This window comes from Ips typographus, linkage group LG11 (genome assembly GCF_016097725.1).
Source record: "Ips typographus isolate SLU linkage group LG11, UJ_Ityp_2.0, whole genome shotgun sequence".
In the NCBI taxonomy this organism is placed as follows: Eukaryota; Metazoa; Arthropoda; class Insecta; order Coleoptera; family Curculionidae; genus Ips; species Ips typographus.
Window position 1 is genome coordinate 4,838,432 of NC_138432.1, and position 22,221 is coordinate 4,860,652.

At 33.5% G+C, this 22,221-nt stretch overlaps 4 protein-coding genes and 1 long non-coding RNA gene across 8 annotated transcripts; 3 read left to right on the top strand and 2 right to left on the bottom strand.

Annotated features, from left to right (window-relative positions):
* Positions 1 to 20: 20 nt before the first annotated feature.
* RhoGAP54D (Rho GTPase activating protein at 54D) lies at positions 21 to 16,009 on the bottom strand. 4 transcript variants are annotated; one of them, XR_014179679.1, is made up of 9 exons: positions 15,661 to 16,009; positions 14,874 to 15,604; positions 14,648 to 14,817; positions 13,299 to 13,445; positions 9,720 to 9,882; positions 9,488 to 9,633; positions 3,277 to 3,763; positions 506 to 1,173; positions 21 to 452 (listed from the first exon to the last, which is right to left on the bottom strand). XR_014179679.1 is itself a non-coding variant. In XM_081989361.1 (8 exons), exons 1-8 carry the CDS (start codon positions 15,783 to 15,785, stop codon positions 1,127 to 1,129), a joined length of 2,016 nt encoding a protein of 671 aa, XP_081845487.1. In that variant the 5' UTR covers positions 15,786 to 16,009; the 3' UTR covers positions 21 to 1,126. The 4 variants fall into 4 exon arrangements, 2 of the variants coding, with proteins under 2 accessions (XP_081845487.1, XP_081845486.1); XR_014179680.1 differs by having other exon boundaries at positions 21 to 191; positions 338 to 1,173; XM_081989361.1 differs by having other exon boundaries at positions 21 to 1,173.
* Positions 197 to 2,223, top strand: LOC145735461 (uncharacterized). The gene is made up of 3 exons (XR_014179681.1): positions 197 to 344; positions 390 to 518; positions 1,102 to 2,223. It is a non-coding gene; the product is annotated as an uncharacterized LOC145735461 (long non-coding RNA).
* Positions 7,113 to 9,411, bottom strand: LOC145735455 (uncharacterized). The gene is given in 6 exon segments (XM_081989367.1): positions 7,113 to 7,654; positions 7,657 to 7,791; positions 7,948 to 8,234; positions 8,289 to 8,379; positions 8,564 to 8,793; positions 8,853 to 9,411. Coding segments are annotated over 6 exon segments (1,386 nt in total). The 5' UTR covers positions 8,981 to 9,411; the 3' UTR covers positions 7,113 to 7,139.
* A 376-nt stretch (positions 16,010 to 16,385) lies between the features above and the next one.
* Positions 16,386 to 18,877, top strand: LOC145735454 (uncharacterized). Its single transcript, XM_081989366.1, has 3 exons — positions 16,386 to 17,407; positions 17,753 to 18,021; positions 18,355 to 18,877. Exons 1-3 carry the CDS (start codon positions 16,562 to 16,564, stop codon positions 18,680 to 18,682), a joined length of 1,443 nt encoding a protein of 480 aa, XP_081845492.1. The 5' UTR covers positions 16,386 to 16,561; the 3' UTR covers positions 18,683 to 18,877.
* A 1,703-nt stretch (positions 18,878 to 20,580) lies between these two features.
* LOC145735457 (alpha-tocopherol transfer protein-like) lies at positions 20,581 to 22,158 on the top strand. The gene is made up of 5 exons (XM_081989369.1): positions 20,581 to 21,030; positions 21,197 to 21,356; positions 21,409 to 21,664; positions 21,721 to 21,831; positions 21,898 to 22,158. The coding sequence occupies exons 1-5, from the start codon at positions 20,946 to 20,948 to the stop codon at positions 22,156 to 22,158; spliced, it is 873 nt and encodes a 290-aa protein (XP_081845495.1). The 5' UTR covers positions 20,581 to 20,945.
* Positions 22,159 to 22,221: the final 63 nt, after the last annotated feature.

A 22,221-nucleotide genomic window follows, 5' to 3' on the forward strand; every position in this document is an offset into this window, starting at 1 on the left:
AGATAAATAAAACGCCAGTATACCAGAAAAATAATACGTATTGGAAATATACTAAAAATTTTTGCAGAAAAGACTTATTTTACAAATTGTAATATCTCAACATTTTTATGAAACACGTACGTTGACCAATTTAACGTAACGTAACTATAGTTGCCTATCCATTGCATTGCCTTTCTAGATACTTTATACAGCTCAGTGGTTTCTTATAAGTTCGAGCAACTACGTACTACGTATATGGCGTAACATAGAAAATCACTGAAATGTAGAGAGAAAATAGAAGGGTCATAAGACATTTCTTAACACCGCATTGCCTTTCTTATCTAGGTACTCTATACACCTCGTTGGTTTCTTATAAGTTCGAGCAACTACGTATAGATGGCGTATCATAGAAAATCACTGAAATGTAGAAAGAAAATAGAAGGGTCATAAGACATTTCTTAACACCGCATTCCCTTTCTTTTCTAGGTACTCTATACAGCTCAGTGGTTTCTTAACACCGCATTACCTTTCTTTTCTAGGTACTCTCTACAGCTCAGTGGTTTCTTATAAATTCGAGCAACTATGGTCCAGGGCACTAATGGGAGCTATGCACGTCATCAGCGAGTTTGACGTTTTGAAAATGCATTCGTATTTCTTAGCGATTAGTTGCAACCTGTAGCGCTCTCTTTCTAACACGCGCTTATTAACTGACCGCAATTCTAACTTTCTCGATCTCGACGTTTAACAAGTTGTGTGCGTTGTTGCCAGATTGCTAGTTGACCGTTTCCTGTTTTTGTTGTTGATGACTTGACTAAAAACTGCTTACAGAGAGAGACAAAAAAAACTCAATATTGACAAATATTGTTATTCAAAATTCTCTGTTAAAAAACTGCGTCAACTTCTATATAAGAAGTAAATAAAAACAAAATTTATGTAAAGTTCGTGTTTTAATGAAAAAACTAAACATCTGGCAACAAGGCGCGTTAAAAGTCAATGACGTGCATCGGCCGATATATTCCCTTCTACTATACGTATAGATGGCGTAACATAGAAAATCACTGAAAGTTAGAGAGAAAATAGAGGGGTTATAAGACATTTCTTCACACAGCATTGCCTTTCTAGGTACTCTATACAGCTCGTTGGTTTCTTATAAGTTCGAGCAACTACGTATAGATGGCGTATCATAGAAAATCACTGAAATGTAGAGAGAAAATAGAAGGGTTATAAGACATTTCTTTATGGCAAGCCGTTTAACTTTTTATTACATTTTCAACCTCAAATGTCATAAAAACTGTTTTAACGAGTGTATTAAAATGATACTTTGTTTTCATTATCAGATAATGAAAACGTTTCTATTATGTGATAATAAAAACACATATCAAAAAAATGAATGTATTTTTTTTTACACTTATTTTCATTATCAGATAATGTAAACGTTTTCATTATGTGATAATAGAAATAAAAGTCATAAAAACTACCAGCGTTTTTAAGACATTTTAAACTCAGATGCATTTAAATTATCAGATAATGGAAATTAGTTTTTATTATGTGATAATAAAAACAAGTATCAAAAAAACGCATTTTGTTTTTATGATACTTATTTTTTAGACACTATTAAAATTGTGATAATTTAAAGGAAAAAAACTAAAATTGACAACCAGTGACAAGCACCTTAATGACGTTTTTGACATTGCTGAACTTAGACTGTGACGATTTCCTTAATATACAGAATACTATACATCACAGTCCACATGTCACTCAACTTCAATTATTTCCAAGCATGGCGCCCTCTATTTCCATTATCACATAATAGAAATGAATGTCATAAAAATAGAAGTCTTAAAAAATCCTTTAGTTTTTTTGATATCTGTTTTTATTATCACATAATAAACACGTTTCCATTATCTGATAATGAAAACAAGGTATCAATTTAAAAAAAAAGTAGTTAAAACAATTTTTATGACATTTGAGGTCCAAAAAGTAAAACGGCTTGTCATATTTCTTAATACCGCATTGCCTTTCTAAATACTCTATACAACTCGGTGGTTTCTTTCTCTACAGAAAATCACTGAAGTGTAGAGAAAAATGGAAGAGCCAAAGACATGGTTTTTTTCCCTTCTAACCTACAAATAATGTAAACAAAAATAATACGAAAATAAGAAATAATGTAATAATTTGTATGTAATATACTTTCACTGAGTTTTCTGACCTTTGGTATAATATTTTTAGTACAGAAATACTGACTATAAAATACTTGTTAAGTGTATAAATACTTAAATGGTTTTGCTCATGGTACCTATTTGGTATATTTCAAACTCAAAAACCAATGAGAGTAGGGATAGTCTTTTAAGTAGCTTCTCGGTACAATTAATAAAAAAATTAAAAATAAATCAGTCAAGTTAAAAGCTGCCACTACTTAACAGTAGCTCAACTTCCTTATAGTTTATACAGGATGGTCCATCAATAACGTAACATACAGGGTTTTTCAATGAAAAGTAGCCACCCTGAATATCTTCCACAATAATTTCTCTGTTAAAAAATGCTAAGACACGTCAACAAAGATTGCAAGGGGGACATCTTTTTACGTAGGATTTGAATTTCTGCCATCAGGCCCTTTGCCGCCATAGCCACCCCCACTAAGTTTTCAAATGGCACCCATACCCTGTGTGGCACATCGTTGGAAAGGTTATTTCATAAGGAATTAATTGCACTATTTTATTTGTACATTTGCTTTGAATTGAGATTAAAAAAAATATATTCATATAAATATTTCATAAGGAAATAGTGCAATATTCCTTATGAAATACCCTTTCTAACGATGTGCCACACAGGGTATGGTGCCATTTGAAAACTTAGTGGGGGTGGCTATGGCGGCAAAGGGACTGATGGCAGAAATTCAAATCCTACGTAAAAAGATGTCCCCCTTGCAATCTTTGTTGACATGTCTTAGCATTTTTTAACAGAGAAATTATTTTGGAAGATATTTAGGGTAGCTACTTTTCATTGAAAAACCCTGTATAAGGTATTACAGGGTGAAAAAGAAGTTTTCAGCAAATTCCAAAAACACAAACAAAAATCGATTAAATTGTTTAGTCGCTCGAACTCCTCCTCTAACGTGCAAGTGTGTTTTTGGAATTTACTGAAGTCCTGTAATGTCATACGAGACGTTTTCAATAGACAACCTTGTCAATCAATTAAATAAATTACTAAAAAAAAAACATTAAAATGACGTTTCAAACACTATAGGTTTCCCATTTTCGTCAAATTGTCTAGGTTTAAGCACGAATTTTTTCTCACCTTCACTATCACTCATCGACTCATCGTCACCATTCTTAGGTACATTACCGTCCAGCACAAACATCATCGAATCACTGAAATTCCCTTCTTGCGCCTCGGACTTTTCCAACTCGAGTCCTGTTCGACTACAGGACTGAAAGTCGTCTGACCGACTCGAAAACGTCGAATCCGTCATACTATCTGACGTCAGTATGTCTCTGCTGCTCAGGTACTGCTTGAAAGTATCGCTCAGCGTTTTTGGGCTGTCGGTTTTGTTGATTTTGTTTGATCCGCTCTGAGCGGACCGCAATTCTCCCTCACTTTTGGATTTCATCAAAAATTGTTGTTTTGGTGTGCGCACTGAAGTGTTTGATGGTTCGATTATGCAACTTTCACTGTCTTCTTCTTGTAAATGAGTCAAAGCTGGAGTTAGTTTGGCCAAGTTGTTGATATTCGTGCCGGATACTAAGAGAACAGGTTTTCTGCTACGTGGGGTCATCATAGTTTCCTGTTGGGAGATTATATTGTAGAAATAATACGTTGTTGTTACGATTTCAACATTTCCTGACTTAGAAGTACAGGGTAAGCAAGTTTAAAATGGGGCAAAGTTTTTAAAATTTCGATTATCCTAAGATGTCCAAAGAAAATTAGATTTTTTGTTTTTATTTATTTCTAATCATATTTGAAAAGATATCCCAAAACCGAAAGGTAAAAATGCCACTTCTTATTACCCTACTAGCATATGTTGCTAAAACGTTTTTACAATATTTGAACAATATTGAAACATTGTAACAATATTAATACTTTATGACTAGGGTCCGGATTAAAAAGCTCTAAAATCGGGGAAAAAAAACGCAAAAAACTCTTTCAATGATGCAATTTTTTTTTCTTTTTTTCAGTTCAAGTTCTAGAAATTTTTTGAAGCTTTTAAACTGCTTTAGAAACGTACGGAACATTTTGGACTGTTTTGAAAAATTTCATAATTTTTTTGAACTACTTGAGGAGTATTTGGAAGGTTTTTACAGTTTGAGAGCATATTGAAGGTTCTGGAATACTTTAGAGGCATTTGGGAATTCTTAGACGGTTACAGAACGGTTATTTTTGGAAGCTTCTAGACTGTTTTGGTTTCTAGACTAGTTGAAGAGCATTTGGAAACTTTTCGACAGTTTTGGAAGGCTTTCAACTGCTTGGGAAGCATTTTGGAGTTTCCATAGTGTTTTAAAACCTTTTTAAACTGCTTGAGGAGTATTTGGAAAGTTTTTACAGTTTAAGAGCATATTGAAGGTTCTGGAATACTTTAGAGGCATTTGGGAATTCTTAGACGGTTACAGAACGGTTATTTTTGGAAGCTTCTAGACTGTTTTGGTTTCTAGACTAGTTGAAGAGCATTTGGAAACTTTTCGACAGTTTTGGAAGGCTTTCAACTGCTTGGGAAGCATTTTGGAGTTTCCATAGTGTTTTAAAACCTTTTTAAACTGCTTGAGGAGTATTTGGAAAGTTTTTACAGTTTAAGAGCATATTGAAGGTTCTGGAATACTTTAGAGGCATTTGGGAATTCTTAGACGGTTATAGAACGGTTATTTTTGGAAGCTTCTAGACTGTTTTGGTTTCTAGACTAGTTGAAGAGGATTTGAAAACTTTTCGACAGTTTTGGAAGGCTTTCAACTGCTTGGGAAGCATTTTGGAGTTTCCATAGTGTTTTAAAACCTTTTTAAACTGCTTGATGAGTATTTGGAAGGTTTTTACAGTTTAAGAGCATATTGAAGGTTCTGGAATACTTTAGAAGCATTTGGAAACTCTTACATGGTTCTAGAGTTTTTTTGGAAGCTTATAGACTGCTATGATGTCTTTTGGGAGCTTCTAGACTAGTTGAAGAGCATTGGAATCTTGTAGATTGTTCTAAAAGCTTTTGGAAGCTTCTAGATTGTTTTACCCGGCTAAGTAAAAATTTCAAATTTTAGCCGAAATAAACCTTTTTAAATGTTAAATCTTTTGTTGTTGCTGTTTAATCTGTCAAGGTAGCCATTTTTACTAATTTTGACATAAAGAACACGAATCCTGCAGTCATTTTGTTACTGACCTTGAAATTAGGGCATTTTAACAAATGACACTTCACGTCACATTTTAACCATTAACCTAAACTAATTAAGGCAGTTGGAGACGATTTTCGAAATTAATAAATGCTCATCATCAAAAATGTCAAAAATTAATAAAAATTGCGTCTTTTTGAGACCCATACATGGTAAACACCGCTAACTCAAATCCCTTCCCTCCCGTTTAACGCCCTCTAGCGGCCAAACGGGGCAACTTAGCAAGCAGCGCCTGCTCAACGTCACGTGATAGCTCCATTCATTAACTTTCTACAATCATAGGACGTGCCTATACGGATTGTTTCAAATAATCAACTTATACGCAATTTTTTGAAAAAATGCACCGAAATTTTGTCCAAATAAAGGTTTTTCTTGGCCTACTATACTGACGTGTCAAAGTGGCTATTTTAACTAATTCTGGCATGGAGAACACGAAACTGGTGTCCCTTTTGCTGTAATTGCCACCATTTTGTCACTGACCTTGAAATTATGGCATTTTTGACAGTTTTCAAGACATATGGTACAAGTCAAGTTTTAAGTAATTAATTAAATTTGTGATAAAGCTTTAAAATAAAATTACTTCGTTTTTCTTCATTTTTGACAAATTGACAAGTCTACCAACTGTCAAGTAAAGTTCTTACAACTTCTGATTAATTCAAATCATTTATGAAGCAAATCATAAATTGTCTTACATCACCAAAATCAGAATAGAATGCACTATTTTGTCGTCTAACAATCCAATATGACGTCGAATGGAAAATTTGAAAATTGAATAGTTAGAAAAAACTGGTAATTAAAGATGCTTTAGTTTTGGGATATCACTTCAAATAGTCACACAAAAATTCAAAATTTTTACTCAAAAACTTTTTGAAACGGCATTTGGTTCAGCATTAAATTGCCCCAATTTGATGGTCGCATTTCATTTCTCCTGTATAGAGCTCGAATCAGCTAAGAAAAGGCCACGGCCGTCATCAAACGATGATGTCACGATCTCTGTACGTCTCGCTTTAAATATTGCTGCCTTCGTTACTTTACAAGTTGATGCAGCGAGTCAATGGCGTGCTATTCTCTGCTCAGTGAAATGAAATTTAATTAACGTAAATAGGTGTAGTTTTTGCTTTTTGCCTGTTTTAATACAATTTCATAAATTGTATTAAAACAGGATAGGTAAGTAGGTTTTATAAAACAAACCAAATACATATACATACATAATATTGACGCTTTGAGAACAAAATTGGCCTAGGTCTCTGGTCCCATTTCTTTAAATATTAATTTAAAAAATAAACAAGAAAACAAGCAAAGGGTAAATTAAAAAAACATACAGTGTGTTTCGGTTAAAAAGATCTGTGCAAATTATTTTTCTGCTGTAGCTGCAGGGTGATGATTGATGAAGAATATTAAATACCAATTAGTTTAAATCCAAATTATATAACTTAACTTAGGGCAATGTTAACCACAAAAAAACATTGTCTTGGGGCAATTAATCAATTATTGGAAGATAAAAATAGGCAGCTGGTTTCTTTTTTCAATTATTCTTAATTTGAAGGTCCTACAGTGCAGCTAGACCTTGAAAATGAAGTCTCAAAGTAACTTTCAGCTTGCCTTTGCATCGTTTTTGATATACAGGGTTTCATGAAGAAGAGGTAATATTTAAAATTTGTTATCTTTGTTAAATTTAATAATCATATATTTTTATAAATTTGATAATTTTGTTTATTTATAAATTATACATATACAAATTACGAATTCATAACATAAAACAAAAATCCAAAACTTGGTCTCGGAGTGAGCATCCTAATTCTTCTTCGGATAAACTGGCATCACATTCATCATCATCACCAGAATCTTCATCGCTATCATCAGATGAACCAGTGTTAACAGAAAAATAAGCTGGTCCACTGTATCATCAAAAATATGCTCTTTTTTTATGAGCTCCTCTTCATACTTTTTTACATGCTGGCAAATGTCAAACCACTCTTTTTCAGACACCTCTTGAAATTTTTGTTTTGTTAAAGCTTCGGTATCAGACAATTTAAAAGTGGTATTATGAGCTGCTACCCAATTTTTAACCAAAGCCCAAATTTTTTCTATTGGGTTTAATTCTGGATGGTAGGGTGGTAAACGCAACACAAGATGCCCATGTTGTTCTAACAGCCTATCTAAGTTATATTGTGGAGGAAATCTAAATTTATTTTCTTGTATGATTTGATACAGCTCTGGCTTTGTTAAATGAGGATCTGCTGGGATTCCTTTTTCCACTAGCCAACTTAACATATCTCCTTTTTTAGTAGCCGTTGTAATATTTTGTTAACAGTAACATTGTGGTAGGCTGCATTGTCTATAATAAGGACTGAGCGGTCAGGTAAATTAGGAAGCAATTGCTTTTTTACCCAAGTCATGAAATTCTCATGGTTCATATCATCATGATAATCTCCTGTTTTTAAACCTAAAAAAAAAAAAAAAAAAAATCATAGTACAAACATTATGTGTCTTATATGATGTGTAAAATGTGGTTAAACTTATTAATTACTTGTTATATAAACTTATTTTATTTAAGCAGGAGGAAGTACTTAAGTAGGTTTGAGGTGTACATAAATATTACCTGACTTAAATATAAGCAATCCATTTTCAATAAATCCTTTTTCTCCACCTGCGTGCACTATTATAAGGCGTTGTCCTTTAGAAATTGGTTTTTGTAAGCCTTTAAAACTTTCATCATACCATCCTTTGTCATGAATATGACTACTGTGAATGTATGTCTCATCTGTATATACAATATTGCGACCTTCTGAGCGGTATTGCACCAATTTTTTTAAAAAATTTATTCGTTTTAAGCGAATGTCATATGATTCACACAAGAATTTTCTTTTGTCTGGTGTCTTCTGCCACCTACAAAAGATAAAGTTATTTTGATGTACATGATTGCCAAGATGTAAAACATACTTAAATCCAATGTTCTTAAGCAATCGCCCTAAGCTGCTTACACTAATGGATTCAGTCAAGATTTGCTGGTCAATAATTTTTTGCAAAATACCTGTAAAGATAAAAAATAATCCCATTTTAGTCTAAATTTTGTTGTTTTAAATTTTCAATTAACACATTATCAAGGTTTATACATATAGCAAACTAGGCTTACATTTAATTGTAAAAAACATGGTAAGTTCTGCTAGAAAAACTCTGAAGACTCTGTAGGTATACCTAATGTATTATAAACTTACCTTTTAATGTTGGAAGTTTTTTCTCAAGAATATAGAAATCATAAATAATTTCTCTGATTCTTTTGATTTCATCAGGTTTGATGTTATCCAATTTTAATTTTTTAATCTGTCCCTTCTTTGTAGGAGTGTGAAATGATGAGCTTGGCCCTCCCCATTCAACATGTAGTGCTTCTCTAGATATCTTCTGCACAGTAGATCTAGACACCCCTGTAGCTGCTATAGTTCTCTCTCTAAAATGATATTTATTATATTATTCAACGTTTTCGTCGTTTTTAATCAAAGACAATACCTGTAGTTATTCAAAGGAATGGAAACTCCTTCTGCCTCCTTCTTCATAAATTCTAAGACGTTACTTACAATTTCACGCCCTTGGCTGTGTATCACAACACCTTTCTTCCCAATCTTTTTTGGAGACATTATGACAAATTAACGATTTTTACTTATAACACGTGAACTCAAACTGCGACCATCAACAATACAACCAAAACACCAGACTAAAACGGAAACTAACCTAACCTAATTTTTAAACTCAACCTGTCCGCCACTACATTTTTTTAAACTTGGCAACATCGTTTAGAGTGCCGGCTAGTAAAAGCATGTAAAAGGGTCCATCTGTCCCTGGCCGCACCCGCATTTGTTTTAATTGTGCCCAAGTAAAAAACCGTACTACGTTGCCAAGTGGCTTTTTGACCGCTTAAGAATTTATTTTCGGGAATATTTTAATAGGACGCCTCTGATTATATCTAATGCGACGGCAACTGTAGAAGGAGAAAGAAATAGTTTTAAAAACTGCGTCATTGATGATGCGGTGGCCTTTTCTCATCTGAATCGAGCTCTACACTGTACAAACCAACGTTTTAGTTAACAATCACATAAACAATTAGGCAAAGCAACAAAAACATCAGCAAATGATAAGGAAATTACCTGCATGGCCCTGGACATCCTCTGAGCAGATCTGGTAATAGGTGACATGCTTTTCCTACCTTGCCCCTCCGGGGTAAACACCTCCTCAGTTCGATTAATAATACAGGCCGGAGTGCTGGTTAAATATTGGCTTGGAATGGCCTCTCCTAATTAATTATTAATCACTTATACCAAACTATCCAATTTTTCAGTTGTCAAGTTTGTTGCGGAGTTATTTCAACAAGTTTCCTACCTAAACTAGACTCTGAGTCACTTTTACGCCTTGTTCGTGGTAGAGGAGTTCCTTCGGAACTTTTCAGTTTTTTCGGGACCGTTTCCTCGTCCTCCGAACTGGTGTCAAAGTTATGACAAAAAAGTCGACCTCGTGAGGGCGTTTTTTGTTGCAAACTAGGGCTCTAGAATGATGAAAGAATGGCATGCACAGAGAGAAAAAGCACGAAATGAAAAATGGTTTACAGACAAGCATAAGCGACACAATAGCAAAAAGCAAGACAAACATTAATTAATATTAAATTTGATTAATTTAACTGCTCACGAAAATAACCAAGATCAAGATTGATAGTATATTTGGTCATTGTTAACACCCTGTATTTTTAAAACAAGATTTGGAAGGGTTTTTCGTTATAGCCAGCAACAAACGTATGTCGGTTATTAAATGGTGCCTTAATGGAGCTTTTACCAATTTGAAACAATTATTGGAAGCTTTAAGAAAGTTCTCAATAGCATTTAAAGGTTTATAGAACTTGTCCTAGAAATCTCTAGCAATTTAAGACAATTCTGGGAAAGCTTAAGACAGTTGGAGAGGGCTCTGGAACTTTTCAGAAAGTTCTCAGTAGTATTTAGAGGTCTATAGAACATTCAAAATGGCCCAAGAGGCCTTAACGGTTTCTGGCAGATTCAAAATAGTCCTAGAGGCCTCTTCAGGGGACCATGGGACCTTCTTAGGACCATTTCAGAAAGTTCTCAATAGCATTTAAAGGTCTCTGACACTTTTGAAAATGGCCCTAAAGCTTTCTGGCAATTTAAAACACTTCTGTGAAGGTTTAAGACAGTGTTGCAGAGGGCTTTGGAACTATTCAGAAAGTTCTCTAGTAGCACTTAGATGTCTTTGACATATTCAAAATGGTTCTAGACATCTCTGACAATTTAAAACAGTTCTGAGAAATCTTAAATTACTTGTAGAGAGCTCTGGTACTTTTTAGAAGGTTTTCAATAGCTCTTAGAGGTCTATAGAACCTCCTAGAGGCCTCTGGACCTATTCAGAACGTTCCCAATAGCCTTTAGAGATCTGCAGGACTTCCAATATGGTCTTAGACGCCTCTGACTATTTAAAACAATTTTGGAAACGTTTAAGACATTTGAAGGGTGCACGGGAAAAACAAGCTAAGTCAATTTTTGGCCAAATTGAGAAAACAGCTTCACCTGATAGACAATAGCGATGCTATACAGGGTCCAAACTTAGTCAGAAGAAAATCGAGCTACGTCGTCTAATAGAACATATTTTAGGATAGGCGTACACGGGAATGACCTACTTACCTTTCAATCTTTTTAGTAACTAATTAGTTTAATAATTTTTTATCAATAAAAAACAAACAAGTTTTCAACTAATTATTTTTTGACATACATTTTAATTTATGAATTACCTTGTTTGCTACTTAAGCTTGATGAATTTAATATTTATAATATAAATCTGGTGAAAAACAGGCTAAGTCAAGACCTATTTTTGTATCTTCTTCAACAAAAACCTTGTAATTATTATATTAAATAAAAAAGCATGCTGCTTTATATATAAAAAAATATTTATGTTTCTAATGCCTATAGGTGACCAGTTAACAACGATTTTAGAGATAAAACTGCTGTACTCAAAAACTTCAAAATTTGACTTAGCTTGTTTTTCCCGTGCACCCTTCATTTGTAAAAGCCTCTGACACTTTTCAGAAGTTTTTCAATAGCCTTTAGAAGTCTGCGGAACTTTTAACATGGTCCTTCAAATCTCTGGCATTTTAAAACAGTTCTGGGAAAGTTTAAGACAATTATAGAGACCTCTGGCACTTTTTAGAGGGTCCTCAATAGCATTTAGAGGTCTATGGAACTTTCAAAATGACCCTAGAGACCTCTGACAATTAAAAACAACTCTGGGAAGGTTTAAAACACTTGTAGAAGCTTCTAGCAGTTTTTAGAATGGCGTTAGACGTTTCTGGCAATTTAAAACAGTTCTGGGAAAGTTTAAGACAATTATAGAGGCCTCTGGCACATTTTAGAGAGTCCTCAATAGCATTTAGAGGTGTACAGAACTTTCAAAATGACCCTAGAGAGCTCTGACAATTAAAAACAACTCTGGGAAGGTTTAAGACACTTGTAGAAGCTTCTGGCAGTTTTTAGAATGGCGTTAGAAGTTTCTGGCAATTTAAAACAGATCTGGGAAAGTTTAAGACAGTTGTAGTGGGCTCTGGAACTTTTCAGAAAGTTTTCAGTAGCATTTTATAAAAGTCTTTGGCACATTCAAGATGGTTCTAAAAACACTTGTAGAAGCTTTTAGCACTTTTTAGAAGGTTCTCAATAGCCTTAGGTCTATAGAACTTTCAAAATGGTCCTAGAGGTCTCTGACAATTTAAAACAACTCTGGGAAGGTTTAAGACACTTGTAGAAGTTTCTAGCAGTTTTTAAAAGGTTTTTAGAGGTCTCTGTCACTTTCCCCTTACCACTTTTTAAATGGTGCTAGAGATTTCTGGTAATTTAAATCACTCCTGGAACGTTTAAGTTTCAACTCTGCAAAAGCCATAGTAGAGTAGACTACTCAGTAATTGACCAGCACCCAATAATTGACCAAACACAATTGGAAAAACAGGCAATAAGGTAACTAGTTAACTTAAGAATGGCTTTTTACTAAAAGAGGGGGTAAGTTGACAACCGTTTTTTGCGCAATAACCAGTTTAGTGCCAAACGCAACGCAGCGGTCAATTACTGGAATAAAATATACCTCAGTTCTTAGTAACTGTTTATCCTGGTCAATTAATAGTGTTTTAATAAAGCACGTTGTTTTCTCACCTTTTCACGAGCAATACTTTAGTCGTTATAAAAGAATAGAGCGCAGTTTGAAAAAAATGTGATAAATTCAACAGTTTCCAGTATTTAACCACATAAAAAGTGGCAGTCAAACATTGAACTTTCTTTTGTCTGACTTCATTATTATGAAGGAAAAGAAAGACTGAAAATACAAAGAGATAAGGCAAAAACAGAAAATGTTGTTAAAAAAAAAGAAAGAAGAAAAATTCAGTAACCTTGCAAATAAAAGAAAAAAATATTAAAAAAGACTAACAAGAATAAGAAAAAAGCTAGTTAACCAAGTTAATTTAAATGCTTTTTTAAATGTGGTCAATTACCAGTGAAAGCTGTGATCAAATGGGTCAATTACTAGACTTTTAGTACTTTTTCCTTTTTATTAATTTATTTCTACCATAAAATTAAAAAATACTTGTTCTGATTATACAGGGTATTGTAAATTGGTTGTATTTCCACCAAGAGCATTTGACAGCTGGAAATTGTTTACAAATTACATGGTGTTTTCGAATAAGTCGCTTTCTTAATAACTTATTACTCTCTGTATCTCAAAAAAATACCATAATTGATTTTGATGAGAAAACTAGGACTTTTGGTTTTTCTTTCTGAGTGAAGGATTTGAAGACATTTGAAAAATACAGGGTGTTAAAATGTACCAAAACTTTTGCTGAAAAGTTATTGACTTTAGTAATAAAACGGTTTTGTCATTAATACCATTCACAAATATAACGATAAATAAGAAACGACTTACGTCAAGTAAATCATCCCCGCTGGAGTTTTTGGCATGCATTTTAGCGTTCTTCAGGATTTTTTTATGGAACATGTGCTTTTTGATAGAGTCGCCGAAACTTTTATTGGTTTTGGGCGCGGTGCTTCGGATCACTTGAAGCGGCGTTCCCTAAAATTTGCAAAACATTTTAATGCAACACTGTCCTTACTCAAAGAATAGGAAAAAGCAAAAAAGGACCAAAATTCGATTTTCTATTCAATGATCTGAAGGAAAGCAGCAAAGGTTAAATGGGGAATGTTTTACAGAATTTAAGGGGCAATCCAACACCGTTTTAACAACATTACATTTTTGCTTTGTTCTTGAGTTATTTTCGAAAAATCAAAAAAAAGAGATATTTCCAAAAAGTACGGTATTTATCTCTAATTCAAAAAATGTTTGAATTAGTTAAAAAGAGCACGTTTTCTTTGCTTAAAAAGGGCATATTACACGTTACAAAGAAATTTGGTTTTTATGTTCAAAAAGCTAAAAAATAGCTTACTTCTATGTCGGCTTTGACTTTGGCGGTCATTTGCAGTAAAAAGCAAAATATTGCTCAGACAAAACATCTAATAAATATTTGTTTTATCTTCTAAAACATGAAGTTTTTGTTCATTTGAAAAATAGGAATGATACATTATAATTAAAGGTCTGAAAACTAACCAAATTGAAAATATTAGTTTTAGCATTATTTTTTTGTTTTTTTTTCTTTTCACTTTTTTAATTATAATGCATCGACTGTTTTTCATATAAAAAAAAATTAATATTTTTCTTATTTTGCTTTTTACTGCAAATTTAGGTTTTTCAATAAAAATATTTTTTTTGAGAGGGAGAGATCCATGGAAGGGTAAAAAGCAGTTTGTTTTATAGGAAAATAGATTAAAAATGTAGAAAACTAAAAAAGAGAACTTAAATGAGCTTTGGTGCAAAAACTACAAGAAAACTAACTAACAAATTACATTGTTTTATTAATAAGATGTAAAAGTAGTTTATTAGAAGAAATTATTTAAAAAATCAGTTGAACTAGGGAAATATCAATATTCTATCAAAAATAGACAAATGTGCATTGTCTTCATCAAGCTTCAACACATTAGAAACAAAACTAAATAAAGAAATAATAATTTGTGTAGGGTCATAAGTATTTAAGTAATAAAAAGAGATATTTAAACTATCACAACAAACAATCAAATCCATGAATAAGTATTTTTTTTTTGATTAACTGTAAATGGATTATACTTTAAGTAGAAATTTAAAGAAAAAATCTGACTAGACTAATCAATATAAGTAGTGACCCCCACCAAAAAAATAAATAAAACTTAAAAACAGCTTATTACATGTCCGTTTTGTTTGTTGAACTGCTTCACCAGTTTCCTTTTCTTAGAACTTTCAGGTAAACTTTGAATATGGGCATACAGTTCAGCTAATGCGGCATCAGTAACATTTTCCTCATTTTCTTTGGCTGTTAGCTTATTATCAACAAATGTGAATACAGTGTGAGCTGCACCTAAAACATCACAATCACTATAAGAACTGGAAAACTATTTAGGTTATAACACTTACCTTTAACAGATTCATTCAATACAGCTCCTTGCTCATAGTGACTCTTGAAGTCAAGCATCAAAGATGCAGGAATCTTACACAAGTCAGTGTATTTATTGATCATGAAAGCCACAACCCCAAACAGGCTTTGAGAATCTTTTAGAAGATTCTCAGGGCTCAACTTTCTAGGACAGAGCAAGTGGGGTGTGAACACTTTAGCTAAATTATCTGGTGACATTCTGTTGCTACTTTCATTCATAGCAACCAGGTGCAAAAGTTCAAAAATGGCTTTCAGTAAGCTCTTGTTTGGTTTTGGCAGTAATAAAAACAGTAACTGCATTGTTTGCAGTATTTTGCTTTGATGATTGGCATTATCCATGTTGAACATCTCTGCAATTTGACAGTACAAAGGAAACTGAATGTCGGTTGTTAAAGGTTCAGGCAAATCAGCCAGAAATCCTTTCAACACTGAAGCACAATCGTGCACAGTAAATCCATCAAATTTTACATTGCTGCCTTGCAATAAAGCATTTTTCAGCTCATGCTGTCTCTCTATAGATCCTGTACGTCTGAAAATACCATCTGATTGCACCCTATTATCTACCTTTAGAAAATCAATCAAGGGGTGTATTTTGGTCAAAACATCAGGACTTAAAGTAGCTCCCTCCTGTAGCGTCTTGTTCCTTGATTTCTTACCGAAAGGCACGAGATTCCACCTCTTTTGTTTCACTTTCTCATAAAAACATTCACTCCTACAAAACATTCTAGTTGAGGTAAACTACAAAGGAAAATATAAGAACACACTTACTCTTCAGTGGTCATATCGAGTAGAAAGGACAAATGCATCTTGACTAGTACGTAGAATTGTTCGTTATGTTCCTTTTTAAACTTTTCAACAAACTCCTCATCTTTGGTAAAATTAGCACAGAACATTTTGGACAATGTTAAAGAAAAATAATACTTAAATCTGGTACGGTGTTTACAGTAAACTTGTAATGAAGGCAATAGTTATTGCACTTCTAGAACACTTAATTAATGCATTTTTGGTAACTTTGGTTAAACAAATCTAGAAGAAAACCGATATTTTAAACGTTTCCGTTATTCCCACACCACAATAATTATGACTGTCGGTCAGTCAATGAGTCAATCACGTTTTTGCCCTGACCATTGTCCCAATAATTGACAGAACGTCACTCTTCTTTTACTGAAGATGAAAAACAAAACTACGGAATCACGTGACACTGTTTGAAACCACAATACAATGATCACGTGATAGAATCTTTCACAACAAATAGCAGACCACAGCAAGCACCTAACTTCATAGCCATTAACAGCGTTGCCAAATTTGCCTGTTTATTTAAATGTCCGGAATCTAAAAATCTAGGTCATGCTTAAAGTCTCAAAGTACACGAAATATGCGTACATAAGTCAAATTTTAATCAATTACCACATTGTGGAGGATCGTAATTAAGAATGACTTTACAAGATTGTCTTTGATCTGATTGATCTCTGATTTGTAATTGCCCGAGTTGGCAACGTCGCATTCGAGCCAAATGTCAAATTAATAAATAAACAAATAATCAAAATTTTTAAAACAACCTAATTAGCAAAATAATAAATAATTGTTGACGAAGGTACTTTGTAAATAATAATAACCAGTGTGCCAGTTAAGTGTCACTTACCCTATAAATTTTAAACTAAATCTTAAAATGGAAATTTCTGTAGAAGTAACACAATCAGAAGACCATCCAGATAGAACAAGATTACAGTGGCAAACAAAAGACCAAAATGATAATCTGGAGTGTTTGGAACGAGTGTGCCGGACGTGCTTTTCAATTATTAACACCAATTCCTTCTTACCACTCAACTGTGCTGAAACTCCTGTTTATGTGCAGAAGATAATGAACTTATGCCTTCCTAAAGTTGATTTGGACTTAATAAAAGATCCATTAATATGCCAGAAGTGCTTTGTGCATTTAGAGAACTTTTACAACCTTATAACATTCTGTATGAAGACAGAAAAGGAGTTGGAAGACTATTGCAGTACTGGAACAGTGTCTGTACCAATAGTAATGAGTGATTTTGTCACTTTCACACTGAAAAACTCAGTAAAACAGGAAGAAACTGTCCAAACTGATCAAATCACAAGTGATGTACATATAAAAGATGAAGATATTGGTCAACTTTGTAGTAGAAAAAGAACCAAAACTATAAAATCCTACACAAACAATTTAATAGAGGCTGAAGTGAAGTGTGAGGTGTGCAGCCAAAAATTTACAACCAAATGGGCTTTGGACAGACACTCCCTAATTCATGGAGATGAAAACTCAAATTATTCATGTGAGTCTTGTCACAGTAAGTTCAAATACAAGCACAGTTACATGAAACACATAAACTCTCATTTTAATAACAACTCAATCACTAAACCTTTTTCCTGTGAATGTGGAAAGAGTTTTAACAGGAAGGCAAAGTTAAAAAAGCACCAAGAAAGCCATATTAAAAAAGAGAGACCTTTTTGGTGTAAACATTGTGGCAAAAGGTTTACAGAAGAAAAGGTATGTAATGTTTACCTTGTAATTTAGGTTAAAGATCTGCAAAACTGATACAGTAGCATTAGATACAATGGGCCTTACTTGGGAATTAGTAGGCATTATTGGAGGACATTCATATTTTGAAAACTGTTAATACAATTGGGAGCCTAGAAATAATATCAAAAAATAATTTTTTCTATACATCTACAATTCAAATTTAAACTGAAATAAAATAAATACCTAATAGTTTCTATAAAATCCGTTGGAAAACAATGAAAAATTATGAATTTTGTAATTTTACTTTTAAAAATGTTTACCAATTAATTGAATAAAAAACAATTTAACAGAGAAGAGAAAAACAATTTTCAGCTTCTGGACAGTCACATAGAAAGAGTGCATGTGAATGAAAAAGCGTTTGCGTGTCATATTTGCGTTAATAAATATACCAGCAAAGCAGGCTTGGATGTCCATATAAAATCTCACCTTCCTAGCGATAAACCACGTCCCGAACCGGTTCTCATGTGTGATATTTGCGGCAAACTGTTTTATAGGAAATACAGCTTGGAAAAGCATCACATGAGCCATACCGGCGATAAACCGTACGAGTGTGAACAATGTGGAACACGTTTCAAAGAACGGTACATCATCAAACTACACTGGGATGACGTAACTAATTTTTACTACTCGGGTGTAAAGACCACTGAAAGGTGTCAGAAATATACATTAAAAAAAAACAATAACTGTATAATTAATTTCTCAATAAAGAATACACTTTTAATCAACTTTTATGATTTAGTAATTTTACTATACATTTTTGTTTAAATTTTGTACCTAACACATGCGGAATGCGTATCACTTTCCGCACTTGTTAGGTAAATAACTATTAAAAGTTTCTACCAACCGTTACATCATCCTAGTTTACTTTGATTCTCCCCATAAATTACTGTGTTTTTAGCAGGTGATATTTGCAGATATCAACTAACTATTCACATGAGACGTCACACTGGTGAGAAACCGTTCGGTTGCGAAGTGTGCGGCTTTAAGTTTTCTTGTAAAAATCGACTGAGCGTCCATATGAGAAAGCATACAGGAGTGAGGCCGTTTCCGTGCCACTTGTGTGATATGGCCTTCACTAGGAACGATCACTTGATCAAGCATATTCGCGCTATTCACACTGGCGAGCGTCCGTTTGAATGTGATCTTTGTAGCAAGTCATTTTATCGGAAAGACTATTTGCTCAAACATAAACATAATGTTCATGTTAAGAGTAAACAGGAAAATGAACAAATTTGGACGTAGTTTTCACTTGTATAGGGTGTTTCTTGGGTACACTCTGCACAGCTCACTATATTGTAAGTACATTGGAATGTTATTATATTGTTATTGTATTTGTAACAGATTTTATACTGTAATATGTAAGAACATTTTCATGTTAAAGGGGGTTATTGGGGAAAATGTATTCAAACTAAGTTATTATATTGTTTTGTTTTTAAAGCATGTATTTTTATTTGAAAGGTTGTCTGTCATTTTTGGTGGGTAAATTATTAATGTTAATGTTAATAACCATAAAGAAGTGGTATGTTGTCCTGTACAGGCTGTCAAAAATTATTAGAGTAGCTCTCGGGCTTTTTCAAGTCGAAATTTGCTTGAAAGACACTGAGATAACTTGGAAACCCTTTGTCGTAGAGCATTGAGTTTGGCATCATTGAAAATAGCAGGTTTTTTCTATCAGATGCACTATAAACGCTTGTTTAAAGTTGTTTCCTTTCGTCGACAGGTGGAGCTTTTTACAAAGACCCACTATTTTACCGTCTAACTCAAAAAATCAAATACAACCCGTAGCTTTAATTAATGTCAAAATGAAGAGGATTAAATACTAAATTAAACAACAAAAACGCTTCTAGCTTTCTTCTATTTCAAGTTATTGACAAAACAAAACTATTTTTGATGATTAATCCTAATCTTCCATTATTCAGTTTATTCATTTGTAAGCGGCATTTTGGTTAAGCAAATCTTTAAATTATTATTATTTCAACAATTTGTAGTTTACCAGTAATTTACTGACAATTGACATAAATCTCAGAAACACGTCTTGTTTCGAAAACTGTAAGAAAACTTCTTAAACTGTTATTCCTGCAAATTCTAGACAAATTATATCACGTGGTTTGGAGGATAATTTAGCTAGGCAGTCACGTGACCACTGTCATAAATCTCAGAAACCCTGAATTTGAGCACAGTTTGACAGCCAGGAACAAAATTGCTTGTTAAACCCACTTGGAGTGAAAAAATAACAGTTTTAAGCACATTTTTGGAATCCTCATTAAACTTCCTATCCAATAACATGAAAAAACACTACAAAATTTGGTACAGTCAGGGAAAAAAGCGGTGTCAAAACTTGAACTGCCAGAAACACAGCTTGAAAGGACAGTCAGGGACAAAATCGCCTGTAAAACTCACTTGGAGTGAAAAAATGACAGTTTTAAGCACATTTTTGGAATCCTCATTAAACTTCCTATAAAATAACATAGAAAAACACTACAAAATTTGGTACAGTCAGGGAAAAAAGCGATGTCAAAACTTGAACTGCCAGAAAACAGCTTGAAAGGACAATCAGGGACAAAATCGCCTGTAAAACTCACTTGGAGTGAAAAAATTACAGTTTTAAGCACATTTTTGGAATCCTCATTAAACTTCCTATCCAATAACATGGAAAAATACTACAAAATTTGGTACAGTCAGGGAAAAAAGCAGTGTCAAAACTTGAACTGCCAGAAACACAGCTTGAAAGGACAGTCAGGGACAAAATCGTCTGTAAAACTCACTTGGATTGAAAAAATAACATTTTTTAAGCACATTTTTGGAATCCTCATTAAATTTTCTATCCAATAACATAAAAAAACACTACAAAATTTGGTATAGTCAGGGAGAAAATTGGTGTCAAAATTTGAACTGCCAGAAACACAGCTTGAAAGGACAGTCAGAAACAAAATCGCCTGTAAAACTCACTTGGTGTGAAAAAATTACAATTTTAAACACATTTTTGGAATCCTCATTAAATTTCCTATCCAATAACATGAAAAAACACTACAAAATTTGGTACAGTCACGGAGAAAATTGGTGTCAAAATTTGAACTGACAGAAACACAGTTTGAAAGGACAGTCAGATAAAAAATCGCCTGTAAAACTCACTTGGTCAAATTTTCGTGGTAAAGTAAAATATTTACCGGTAATTTACCCATCACTAATCAAAAACAATAAATGTTCCAATTCAACCAGCCACTCATGCATCTCTATATTCTCTGATGTGCAAAAGTTGATTATACAAATCGGTCGATAACAATCTGCACTAAGTGTGACATAAAACACGTTTTTTCAATCGCTTCTGAAATAATGGGAAGTATGCTTCAAAGTAATCGCGGCAGATCGAATCAAAAAAGTAGAAAGTCTCGTCGACGAGCGCTCGTGAAAGTGGAACGTAATTTAATGGTTAAAGAATATCCTGCGATTCCGAGACGTCGATATTCAGTAGTGAATCCAGTTTGATTGATAATTGTAAATTAACATGAATTCCTCATCAGATAAGGGTAGTTATTTGAGTATTATTAAAGATTGGCTGGTCAAACAGCAGCATTTACCTCAAAACATTGGTAAGTTGATTTTACAACATTCTTTTTTGCTGTATATTGTTGGCTAGACTTTGAATCGTTTTTATGATTAAAATAAACCATAACCTTCTTTCAATGTGTCTTCACACAGTGGAGTTTGTTAAGTAATTAAAACTTAGCGAGCTCTACAAAAAGAATTAATTTACAGACGACAAACTGATCTACCGATTTCTACATACGTGCAATTACAGTCCTGAACAAACCAAAAGCTTAATTGACTTATTCTACTCTTTGAGGTCACAAGCCCCAGAAATTTTTGCAGACCGCGATCCAGCCTCTCCAGAATTGCAGGAGATTTTTGAAAATTTGTAAGTCTAGCCTGTTTTTAAAGTGAACAAACTGTAAAACACATATTTTTAGGGATTTCCTACCGTTGCAAAAGTTAACTGCAGATAACCGTAAGATTTTCATTTACCGCATTCGCAATCCAGACCCGGCTAAATACGTTTTCAACGTAGCACTGAAAGCTTTTTTTATTTTTGCTGATGTTCGAATGATGGTGGAAGACGTGATACCAGACGGTGAAGTACCAATCTACGACATGACTAATTACACTTTAAAACATACAACCAAAGTGAATTTGCCTGTTTTGAAAAAGTTTATGATTTACTCTCAGGTAGGACGATTTAAGTGTATGGTTAGTCTGAGTAATACAATTATTGTGGTTTGCAGGAAGCGCATCCAATCAAACTGAAGGAAATCCACTTATTGAATGTCCCGCCATTTCTTGATAAAGTTATGCAATTAGTGCGTCCGTTTATGAAAAGTGAAATAAGGAAAATGGTAAGTTTCAGCATTATTTACTATTTGTGAAGAAAGTTTGATTCTAAAAGTTGTATTCTGGTTCAGATTCATACTCATGTTCCAAACTCCTCCACTCTCTTTGACTTTGTGCCCAAAGACATTTTGCCAGTAGATTATGGAGGAGAAGCTGGAAATGTTGCGGACATTAAGAAATGGTGGATGGACAAAATTATGGAGCATCGCGAGTATCTTATGGACGAAAGCAGATGGACTGTGGATGATACCAAAAGGTCTGGAGACAATAACAACTCGGAGAAAAAAATGTTTGGAATGGAAGGGAGTTTTAGGAGTTTGGCAATAGATTAGACCTAGAATAGAAGAATGACCTAGTGTCACCAATATTAACTTATATAAAGACTTTAATATATT